At 39.2% G+C, this 11911-nt stretch overlaps 1 protein-coding gene across 1 annotated transcript in view; it reads right to left on the bottom strand.

Annotated features, from left to right (window-relative positions):
- Positions 1 to 230: 230 nt before the first annotated feature.
- LOC106809677 (60S ribosomal protein L11) overlaps positions 231 to 11911 on the bottom strand; it is a 24615-nt gene continuing 12934 nt past the window's right edge. Inside the window, exons 2-5 of the mRNA XM_014812846.1 lie at positions 4195 to 4348; positions 3089 to 3195; positions 1252 to 1494; positions 231 to 319 (exon numbers count right to left, since the gene is read on the bottom strand). Of these exons, the coding sequence (XP_014668332.1) occupies positions 284 to 319; positions 1252 to 1494; positions 3089 to 3195; positions 4195 to 4318 (510 nt within the window). The 5' untranslated portion in view covers positions 4319 to 4348 and the 3' untranslated portion in view covers positions 231 to 283. The remainder of the gene's footprint in view (positions 320 to 1251; positions 1495 to 3088; positions 3196 to 4194; positions 4349 to 11911) is intronic.

Here is an 11911-nt window from a genome sequence, read left to right as displayed (position 1 = left end):
TACATAGCTGCCCAGGGGCGCCATCTATCAAGTAAAATTGGTATTAAAATTTTGACCAAATTTCACCTACAACCTACATTGAGCACGAATTATTCCACAGCCAAGCAGGTAACACTAGAGCTGTAGACACTTGATCAAACTCCATAAACAGTAGTAACTGTTTATAGGTATACTCAACCCAGTATACTACTTCCAAGTTGCAATGCATAACAAAAGGCAAACACTATAACTTGCATAATCCTTTATATTTTTTTATTCTCGTATGCCCTACTTACAGAAATTTTTACTTCGCCTTCCCAGGTAGGAGAATGCCATCGTACTGAAAATAAAGAACAAAGATATAAATTTTAGGTACCTTATGTCATACATACTGACGCACGTGCTCGCACAAATATATATACAAGAACGAAATTAACGCGAGTCCGGAGTCAAATACTCCCTGAAACTTCTGCTATACTAACTAGGTCGTTCGAGAGTTTGGCCTCGCGGAATTGCCGTATTTTTTCGGCAAATGTTCAAAGACAATTTGGCAGACGTGCAACCGCACGAATCTTCAAAATAAGCATGTGCATTATTGTTAATACGTTTAGTTTTAAACTTCAGACTGCGAACTTCCTCTTTTTGAGGGCATGGAAGTCCGTTGGACTCTCTTGTTCAAAAGTTAATTTCTACCCCTGCAAGTGTGCTCTGGAAATTCAGAAAGGGGGTATGCCTATTTCAATCTGAGAGAATCCTATTAGATCTATAACAAAATATGATTAAATCATATCTATGTGAATCAGTGCAAAAATGGAAAAATACTGGGTGGACAGAAACACAAGTTGGGTGAAAGTGATTTTACATACATATAATAAATTCTTTAATTCTCTTCTTAAAAAAAGGAAAATTTACAGCAGCATGGACAGCCTCTTCTCGCTATTATTTGGGCCAGAGCTTTTAATATAATGACTTTTAATGATGCATGGAAATCATGTTGCATTTTGATGGTGCATTAGGAAATAGAAGCATTTTAATCAATTGGCACTTTTACTGGTTTTGGAGCTACAAGTTTTCTAGCTTTGATCATCATACCAATCCTCAGTTTTCTCGTTTTTATGTGTTAATTACAAATACCAGACAACACACAACTTGGTACATGGGAGGTATGGAACTGGCAAGGAAACATTGCTATGCACTCAAAAATCTTTTTGAATCTCCAGTGTGAATGAAATGTTCAAAATGACATTGTTATAAGCTATAACAATTACTTGCCTTTTGTTGGAACCACTTCATTGCATCATCCTTGACGAGTTTGTGTGGAAAACCAATTGTACCCCGTTTGTGTTTCCTATGGGCAACATTGTATCCGGGACGGCCAAGCACGACATAGAAATCCAATCCGTAGATACCAATGCTGGGGTCATACTTGATGCCCAAATCGATGTGTTCTTGGATGCCAAACCCAAAATTGCCAGTGTGGGAGAAGTTCTCTTTTCTTAACTCGTACTCCCGAACCTGAAAGCAAACAATGTCTAAAAGTTAGTGTTGTCCATCGGTTGTAATTTCGTAATCGATCATCGGTTGGACCCAAGTAACCGATGATCGGTTACAATCGGTTACTTCGGGGTGTTGATGCCTGTCTGTCGTAACGTCTCGTGCATTATGTTATGTTGCTTGTTTAGCCTGTTTACTGTTTGTTTTGGCACTGTTTACTACTGTGTGTATAATACATTATTGTTAATAAAGAATAACTTGTATAGTAGCGATGATATCTGTGATTCTCATCACTTTTTTTCAATTATTTTTTTTTTGATGAAATTGATTATGGATTTTGATAACCAAGCGCTTGGTTCGAGCCACTGTTCAATCGATGATCGAGTATAATCGATAATCGTGACATCACTACTAAAAGTGCATACGTTTGCCTAAAAAACCAACCCTTACAATGTTAACTTTTGAAAGATTTGCAAACAGTAAGAATCACCTTGTGTAAAAATTTAGTGGGTATTATATTTTTTGTGACTTGTGTGATCAGATGTAGCTTGTAGAATATGAGGCCATTGTATTTTAATTAGCAGACACACATAAGACTACATCGCCTTCAAATAAAATAAAACATCTTTAAAAAGATAGCAGTAGTCAGTTGTTTACGATAATAATTACCTCTCATTACCAAGTAATGTAAAAAAAGCGAGAAAATCTTTGTTCTAAATCTATTAAATAATACAAGATGTAGAGGGACTAATTGCAGGAACATGCACATTTTATAAGCTGCGCAGTGCACTTGTAGGTCAAACTGCATTATGCCATATGGCATAGTACTAGGGCTGTAACGATACACAAGCCTCTCGATTCGATCCGGTTCTCGATATTAGCCTCTCGATTCGACTCCTTCGATTCGATTCCCAAAATATTGAAATATTATCTTATTTTTTATATTTTCATTATTTTGCAATAATAAATTATTAGAAATTGCCAATGAATACTAAATGGTGAATAGACTAGATAGTCTAGAGAGTATATATACACTGCACAGTCGCTGAGTAACATTGGTGAGTAACACCAGAGCATATAAATCAAGTGATTTATATGCTCTGGTAACACTCCACAGTATATATAGCGTAGTGCCGCCATCTATTGGAGAAAAAAAGTGGTATCGAAGTGGAATCGAAAATACGGGGAAAAATATCGAGGATCGGATCGAGGGAAGAGAATCTCGATCCGATCCAATTTCGGTGGATCGTTACAGCCCTACATAGTACATTAGATGTATCTCAGATAACCCATCCAAAATGTTGGCAGGTAGCTATGCATTTGGTATGTAAATTTTATTTATGACAATAATTTAGCATGCCACTTTTCTGTAACATAACCTACTCGATCTTTTGAAAAATTTCATGAGGGTGGCTTTATGCTTCTTATCCCGAGTTTAGTGATTATAAATGAGAAATTAAGTGTGAGCGAGTTGTAACCCAAGGTGTGGTCATAAAATACAAATTACATATGGGCGAATTAACGTAAGCAGAGTGTAGTTGTAACATAAGATATTGCAGTACTATAACAACAGATTAGGTAATTTCTTCGAGACAGATATAAAACAGTGTAATACCTTCAATCCTCTTTCCAAAATTTCCTCAGCTTTAGCACCCCTGACTGTGCAATGGACAGCAATTTTCTCATTTCTTCTGATGCCGAAAGATCTCACAGTGTACCGAGCTATATAAAAACACCAGTATATTATTATTATATTCTATATGCAGGGTGTGAAATTAACGTGAGTCCGGAGTCAAATACTCCCTGATTTACTGTCGGATTCCCTGATTTGACATATATGCAGGTGTGACTCCACCGTGTGACACATATATGGTGTCACACCGTGTGACACCATATATGGTGTGACTCCACTGGAAATTCAGCCATACTAACTAGTTCGTTCCAGAACACGGCCTCGCGGAATTACTGCATTTTTTCAGCTAATGTCCAAAGAAAATTTGGCAGACGTGCAACTGCACAAATCTTAAAAATAAGCACATGCGTTATTGTTAATATCTTTAATTTTGAACCTCAGACTGCGGACTCCCTCATTTTGCGGTGGACTCTCTCTTTTTGAGAGTAGGGAGTCCGTTGGACTCCCTTGTTAAAAACTAAATTTCTACCCCTGTATATGGATCACACAACTACAGGGATGTGCCCAAAACATGTTATGTAGTAGGCAGTATAAGGGCAGGCATGATATCAACAAATTTTTTAGTCATTTAAAGAGAACATGCTACCACAGACACACAGATCTCCGTGTACAAAGCACGCAGCATAGAAGCCTGTATGTTTAACAAAATTAGGACGATTAGTCGATATTGTAATTTATGGCGCACATCCAGAGGTTTTAATTACACGTTCATTACAGCACACCCCCTCACATTCCTGGAGCTTGAAATATTATTTTACCAACCAAGTTGTAAGTCAAGCTACTTTGGTGGTTTCAGTAGCACTAAAGGCGAGCAGAGGGCACTTTTATGACAGTTATTGGTGGGAGCATGGGTGCTGGCTGGGTTTACGTGGGAAACCTTTAACTTCTATAAAAAAGCTATTTTGTACAAGCAGTTTTTTCCTAATTTTTAACCCATGTAAATGTCAACCAAGGGAAATTTCAATTAGGGAGGTTAACTTGTAACCATGCAGTGCTTATCAACACAGTGCAGTTAGATAATTCAATACCTTTTGAGAAAACAGGCTGTTGACCAGTGAGCTGCTCCAGCACCTTTGCAGCACGGGTAAGCCTATCACCACTTTCACCCACACAGATGTTTAGGCAAAGCTTCCGGATCCGAACCTCTTTCATAGCATTCTGCTTCTTGCCTTCATCTCGTTGCTGGAACAATGCCATAAGAGTTGCTTATTACACAATCAATAAATTATAGTCAATTGTTTCTCAACTAGTTAAAAATCCTAAAACCCGGGGGCCGTTGTCAGAAACATCGTAAAGTTAATGCTAAAGTAATGCTACGATAAACTTAACGACTAAAACTGCTAATTGTTGCAAGACTACGGAGCAAGAACACCATCGCAGCTATTAAAAACTTAGCGAATAACATGAACTTCATCACAAAGGCTGCTGATTGATGAGAATCGTCACAAAATCAAAGTTCATACACAGTTTATGTAGCATCACACGTAATTTATGGCATATTATGATGGCTAACCACATATAAATATAATATATGTGAAAAAATGACGAGTGCGCATGAATTTATTCTGCACAACAAGAACAAAATTGCTCAAACTGTAAACGCGAGACCGAGAGTTGTGGGCAAGCATGGTAAACATTAAAAACAACGAGAACAAATGGCCAATACGCCATTTGTAAAATGTATTGTTTTGCTGTTTAAGCAGTTAGTATAATTAATAGATTTTGCGGTGTGTTTCAAGACAAACACTATTTTTAATTCCATTATTATATAAATTATAATATCACTTTTATAATATTCATTTGTAATTCGTAGTGTAAATGTTTATTTTCAACTTAATATGTAATAATACCGGAGAGGTGTCTGGCTCTCTCGTTTATATGTAATAAGGGCTTAAACAAGAAGAGAATTTTTTTTACTGTTGTACAGGATTTAACCATTGAATTTTCAAACCCTAGGGTAGGCACGGCCGGTCGAATAATAAAATTATTATTTGGGCTGAATAAACTTTTAGGAGCTCATTTAGTCTTATACTTAAAGGCCGCGTAAGAGACGGCGCCTAAACTTCACCTATGATATAACTATGATTAAACACAACGACTGAGTATTCATACAGTTCTACTGTCTTGTCAGACACCATGTATTCCGTTTGTAAACTCCGCGCGAATGTTCGACATTTCCTACGTTTATATAGAGGGGAAGTTAAATTGGCTGGCAATGACGCAATTGTGCAGGGTTATGCTTCGTAATAAACTATCATCTTAAATTTATATTAAAGCGATCAAGTTGGCGAGTTGTCTGCAGCGTTTTTTAGTGTTTTATTCTCACTCTCATGAATGCCTACCGTTGTTGCTTGAGTACAGTAATTGTTTGAAATAACAAATAAAATTTCTATAGAAACCGCAAATGCAAAACCAAGAAACATGCACGATTACAATTTTCGCGTTTCTCTTGTTGATTTTCGCGCTGTCACAGATGCCTCAAGTCACTTTCTCACGGTTACCAGTGAGACGTCAACGAAGAGGTACAGTAATGCAAAAAATCGCAGCACCGGACGAATAATTTTGGATCAATGTAACAACGAAGGTGCAAAGTAGCGTAACACAAACAAGAGGTGTAAGTTGTAAACCTCATAAATAATTAGCTTTTCAAAAGTCTAGGGACTATAACGAAGACGAGAGAGAAGTGTCAAATCCCTCGTTGCGTACGACGCCAACGAGAGAGATAATCACACTACAAAATAGGATCCCATCTGTGTTTAGAATATGTTCGCTTGCTTGAGTACGCGTCCAATTTGTGAATGTTTTTGTAAAGTGCGTGACTCGAAAAAATGTATTGCCTGGTATGATGGTCAAATTGTAATTTTCTTGGCTAATGCTATAAGATCTGCATTAAAATTATTGTCGTTTTGAAATGTTGTGAAAATCAGTGATATTATCGGCTGCCAGGTGAGAATTGATATTCAGCATATTTAGTTGTTCAGAAGCAAAATTACTCCGCAATGATCGTTTTTAAAGGTAACAAACGATGCATAAGTTGATTTTCAGTTTAAAAGTGTCAAAATGTTTAGGGACGGCAACTATTTGGAGGTCGGTCGGGTACCGGAAACAAACAATTTTTATGTTACACCCAAGGAGGCGGATATTTGCGAGGATTTTTTCGTTCTCAGTAACATTACGATGTGTCTGTCAACGTTTACGAGTGAAGTTAATGGTGCACTAACTGCATTGCGACAATATTGTATCTCGCAACACCCTGGACATTTGATCCTTATGTATTCTGACATATTAATTGCCTCGCTATCCCGGCTATGCTATGAGGTCACGAGTGTAATCGGTTCCATCAAATAGTAACAGGAAGTATATAGCAGACAATTTCCAAGGTAACAAATACTATAATTTATGTGAAAATGCCCAAAAGATTTTAAAATTATTTACTATTATGTGACTCTTAGAAAAATGCAAATAATAAATAGCGGCTGACTAGCAATGTTGAAGTGAAATCACGTGTTCTCTAGTATAGGAGCAATGGGTATTGTAGACTCTGGTATCGAGCACTTACGCCCGTTATTATTGTGAGACAGTGATAGGCGATAGGTTATAGAAACCATATCCCAATCGGAAGAGGTGAATATGGCGAAGACTTACATCACAGCTGAAACCATATCCATTGGAAAGTATTCTACCTCTATCATAAACTGTTAAGACTACATACCTGAACAATTTAATATCTCTGTTTAACTTATGTGTTATATTAACTTTTAACTCTTACGTTATGAATTCACCAGGCACTGCTTATAGAATTTAAACATTAGTTATCGCTCGTATACACTGTAAAGCTTTAAAAGCAAAAAAACCTGCTCAGATTGAACACTGAAGCTGCTCCTTGAGATGGATGTAGAAAGACCGTAAACCAACACGAGTTAAAACAGTGAGAACCGAAGTGCTAGTCGAAACTGTCATGCCGATGTGTTTAGGTCCGCGTCTCTTCCGGCGAGAAATTGCCCGTATCCATATCGCGGAGAGAGGACGACAGGCTTTGATATAGAGGTACGAGAGTAGATTAGTGCATATTAAAAATGAAAGGCCTGCGCAGAGCGCAGGGCTGTATAGTTACTAGAATCATAAGTAACCACTGCCACAGTAATAGTCGTCGCACGTGCAGCTACTAAGCACACCCACGTCGGCTGATTGGAAGCAGCATAGTCAGTTCCTAGTTCGCGCAGCCTGTCTGCACATTAAACTTGCTGGCAAAAAAAAAAAAAATAAAGAACAAAAAAAAGAAGGGAAAGGGGAGAAAAAAGGGGGGAAAAACAAAAAAGAAAAAAAAAAAAAAAAAAAAAAAAACATTATAAAAAAAAAAAAAAAAAAAAAAAAAAAAAAAAAAAAAAAAAAAAAAAAAAAAAAAAAAAAATAGAAAAAAAAAAAAAAAAAAAAAAAGAAAAAAAAAAAAAAAAAAAAAGAAAAAAAAAAAGGAAAAAAAAGAAAAAAACAAAAAAAAAAAAAAAAAAAAAAAACACATAAAAAAAAAAAAATAAAAAAAAACAGGCCAAGTCAAGCGGGCAGCGCCCAACCTGCCACCTTCTTCCATAGTAGCATTCGAAGAATCTTTACGGCATGGATATTTGAGGATTCTGGAATTTGATTGGAATTTCTGTGATTGAGTGGCATTCTGGGCGGGCCGATTGTCAAAAAGTGGCGTTGTAGCTTGTTCAGCAAGTCTTCCGCGATTCAACGATCATTGAAGTGGCGTCACCTCAGAACACCGGAGTTGTAACTGATTGGAAAATGGTGAGTTTGTGGTCGCGTCCAGGCGGCGGCGAGTTAGGCACCATGACTTGTTCTTGACTGCCTATGTGCCTAGTACCAGTGCAAATCCCACTTTAGGCGACCTATGGTATCACTGAAGTGATGGCACAGTTTTTCCTGTGTATCGTCAACTGGATGCACAGACTAACTTTCCGTAAATATCAAGGAATGATGCAGAAAAGCCCTAACTAAACGGCCTCACACAATTAACACAACTTCGTGATACCGTAAGCCTAAAGGTTATATTTAATATGTCTTTATGACTTAGGGTTTAGGGTTAGGGTTTTTGCATCATTCCTTGATATACGAAAGTCTGTGCATCAGTGATGATACACAGAAATCTGGTGCATCACTTCGTGTTACCTTAAGTGGCCTTTAAAAAGTGATTTTCGCCCCTAGTGACCCCCCACCCCACCCACCCCCTGTCGCCCCTATACCCCCCCAACGCCAGCTTTTGACACACGAGGGTCCGAGTCTTTCGATGAAGCCACAGGGCACATGTAACGTAACCCGCTGGCCATAAATATGCTCTCTAATAACATTCAAGCTTTCCAAATTAACCCGGAGTAGATTCGCTAGCAACGCCCCTAAGGTGGACTGGCATATCTATGTTGTATATATAAATGAAGGGTGGCATGAAATCCGACGTCCGCGACTATACCACACTTTACAAAACGAACCGCGGAGTGGCAACACAAAAATCGTTAATCCTTTATCCTTGGCGCGCAACTTTCAAAACTATAACAATGACTAAACTTTTAATCTCAATCCGAAATTCGAACCACAAACAACGTACATCTTTACTGTTTGTCTTTTGAACGCAGGCTGCCGGAAAGTTGCATCCACAAACCGCTCACAATCAAAAATTCCAAACCTGTCTCACCAATCGTCGAACCGGCCATATGTGACGCACACACCGATTAGATTAGGGGTCGATTATCAGAAATACGGCTCTGCAAAGAACTCAACACCGAGGCGCCCTTTGGCCGATAAAAACATCTTATTCAACTACTTTCAAAACACACATTTGTCAACTAACGCAAGGTCCTGTTATATGTCATATAACGCATCAAATCAATATACCGAAATACCAGTGCACTTTCTTCGCGGTGCAGCATTTTTGAGATTTCTGACATCATAATTCAACGCATGAGCTTACCTCCGCAGTTGTGCGGTATAAATCGATGACGTCAGCAAATAATGGCCGTCGATGAGTTGAGACAGGGTTTGGAATCTTTTGATTGTGGCGGTTTGTGGATGAACTTTCGGAAGCTGTCAAAGACAAACAGTAAATGACCTGGTGCGATTCGATTTGTGAAAGATAAAGTTTATCATGTTATGTGTGTGAATGGCGCCCAAGAATATAAGGAGATTAACGAGTTTTTGTGGTTGCACTGGTGTCCGGTTTGCAAAAGTGTGGTAATAACGTCAGCGACTCCGGACTTTCAATGGCGCACCTTCCCATTATATAATACAACATCAGCAATATACCAGTCACCTGGTGTTAGCGGAATCTAGCCCGTCCCCGTTAATTTGAAAAGCTGGCATGTTATTGTAGAGAGAATATTTAATGGGCCCACCGTGAAATACGTTGGCGAGAATGACCCTCTCATTGCCGAGGCGGAAGATAGCAGGTGAGCGCGTAGTGTGACGAAGCGAATATACTAGCCGAGCGTGAGCAATGTTCTGGACCTTTTGCTTATTTGACACACAAATTAAGGAAGCGCTGCCCTAGTATAATGAGAAAAACATGCCACACGAACGCGAAGAGTAACAATTCCTGGGATATGATAGCGGAGCTTAGAGGCTGGACTCAGCTGTAAATTCACAGCAATTTACCGAGCACGGACTCTAGGCAACTATGCAGCAGGTCGACGAGAGAAATATAACGTTATTGGTTTTAGTGAAAATAGTTATAGTAGCAGCGCGAATATAACCGAGAACCTAAGACAAGCATTCGTGGATCCGCTCCGTAAGGTGTTTTATAAACAGGGAACTGTATTCAACAAACTCACAGCGCCGATGGACATATCGCACTAAAAGGATACGAACGGGGCATTCTGGTTAATGGAGCGAGCGTAAACAGAGCAGAGCTAGGCCTTCCACGTCGGTCGTGATTATTCCGCGCGCATCGAAACAGGGGCGCGGGAAGGTGGGGGCTAGGGGCGCGAGGAGTTGGAGTTATCACAGAATAAAGAATGTCAATTAGCAGTAGTAGCGGTCTCCTTAAATATTAAAATAAACGACGAGACAAAGGCCTAGCGAGTTATTGATAATCATGAGCTCAATGATGAAGACTGGAGCTCGAGTGCCCAATCGAGTATTGTCCAACAAGATAAACAGAAGCGAAATTCCTGCTCTGAAAGTGCAAAGCAAAATAACAATACAAAGGCTGAGCCGCCAGAACGTTAGGACCTACGGTATTTCAGTCGGCCATATCTGCAGTTGCATTGCTAGTGAGCTTAAGGAGAGTTATCGTGAAAAAGAAGAGTGAATCCGACACTGAGATAAGTAAGAAAATAAATAAATAGCAACAACGGTGGAAATAGTGAAGCTCTGATCATAATGCATCAGAGGCCAGGCTATAACAGCTAATGGACAGGAGCACGTAAGGCTAAAATACAAAAATTGATGAAATGGCAAGAAATGCCAGACTAAATATAGTGGGATATAATCACTATATTAATACTAATACGCAAATAGAACACACTAATAACTAAAACGGCCCTAATACTATACTCTTAGCTCTAATAGAAGCTTAGGACTAGGCAGACTAGACTAGGCCTAGTCTATAGTCTAGACTAAGAGGGCGAGAGCAACAGTCAGCAGGCACTTTTGAACGTCTCAATAAAAAAAAATTATGGTAAATAAACACGAAATGTGTTTCATACCAAATTGAAAGTCTTAATGTTTCTCTACTCTATTTCGCCTATAATCACCTATAAATGCTGGTCAAATGCTCATCTGCAACACACAAGTACACCGCACGCTAGGCTGCTGCACGCTGACACATAAATATATACTATAGACTATAGTCATGTTATGTTTATGTTTTATTTATGTGTTTTATTTATGTGTTATATTTATGTGTCAGTGTGCAGCAGCTAGCGTGCGGCGGCCAGCGTGTGACAGTGTGTTGCAGATGAGCATTTGGACGGCATTTACAGGAAATTGTTGGCAATAATAGGTGAAAGAGAGTATAGAGCAACATTAAGACTTCAAATGGTACGTATATAGTAAATATAGATATCATATTTATTTAGCATTATATTTTACAGAGTGGCTATATATGCCCGGCAGCCGGCATATAATATATATATCTGACGGTTGCCGGGCACGGTCTTTGATTTCCTAAATGCCCGGCAGTTTTTAATTTTCAGCGTTATCTCAAGTAAACAAGGGTTAGGGTTAGGGTTAGGAACTACCGGGCATTTAGGGAATCGAAGACCGTGCCCGGCTGCCGGGCATGTAGCCACAGCGTATATTTTATCGAAACGCTCCAAGTCAGCGTGAGAAACTAGCGGTCGCCCAGTCGCCAGTGGCGATTAGAAAATCTACCGGGCGACTGCTTGCTTGTGTTAGCTGGTCCGGCGGGGCGACTAGATAATGCCGCACAGCAGCGAAAAAAATACAGACTTGTAAACGGGAGCGCATAATACGACCCGTTCCTCAACGTAGACGGGGTATCCAAACCTTCTAGAGCTGCATGAACTCCCTCAACGAATGATTCGCCACACGAACAAAAACTCGCGACGGTCTAAGAAATCGATTGCAGCCTCTGTAGTGTTTTTATGACCGCATATTACTCATAACAATAAGTTTTTATATCGCAGGCGTTATCGTGGGGAGTGAGGGCACGACCTGACACCTGACACGCACGTAATCAAAGCTGTTAACTGAATTCGTCACTTTTCATGTGGACTATTGGAAAATGGAATG

Source organism: Priapulus caudatus, unplaced genomic scaffold (assembly GCF_000485595.1).
Source record: "Priapulus caudatus unplaced genomic scaffold, Priapulus_caudatus-5.0.1 Scaffold375, whole genome shotgun sequence".
Taxonomy (NCBI): Eukaryota; Metazoa; Priapulida; class Priapulimorpha; order Priapulimorphida; family Priapulidae; genus Priapulus; species Priapulus caudatus.
Note: the sequence above shows the minus strand (reverse complement) of the source record. Positions and strands in the feature narration are given on the sequence as shown.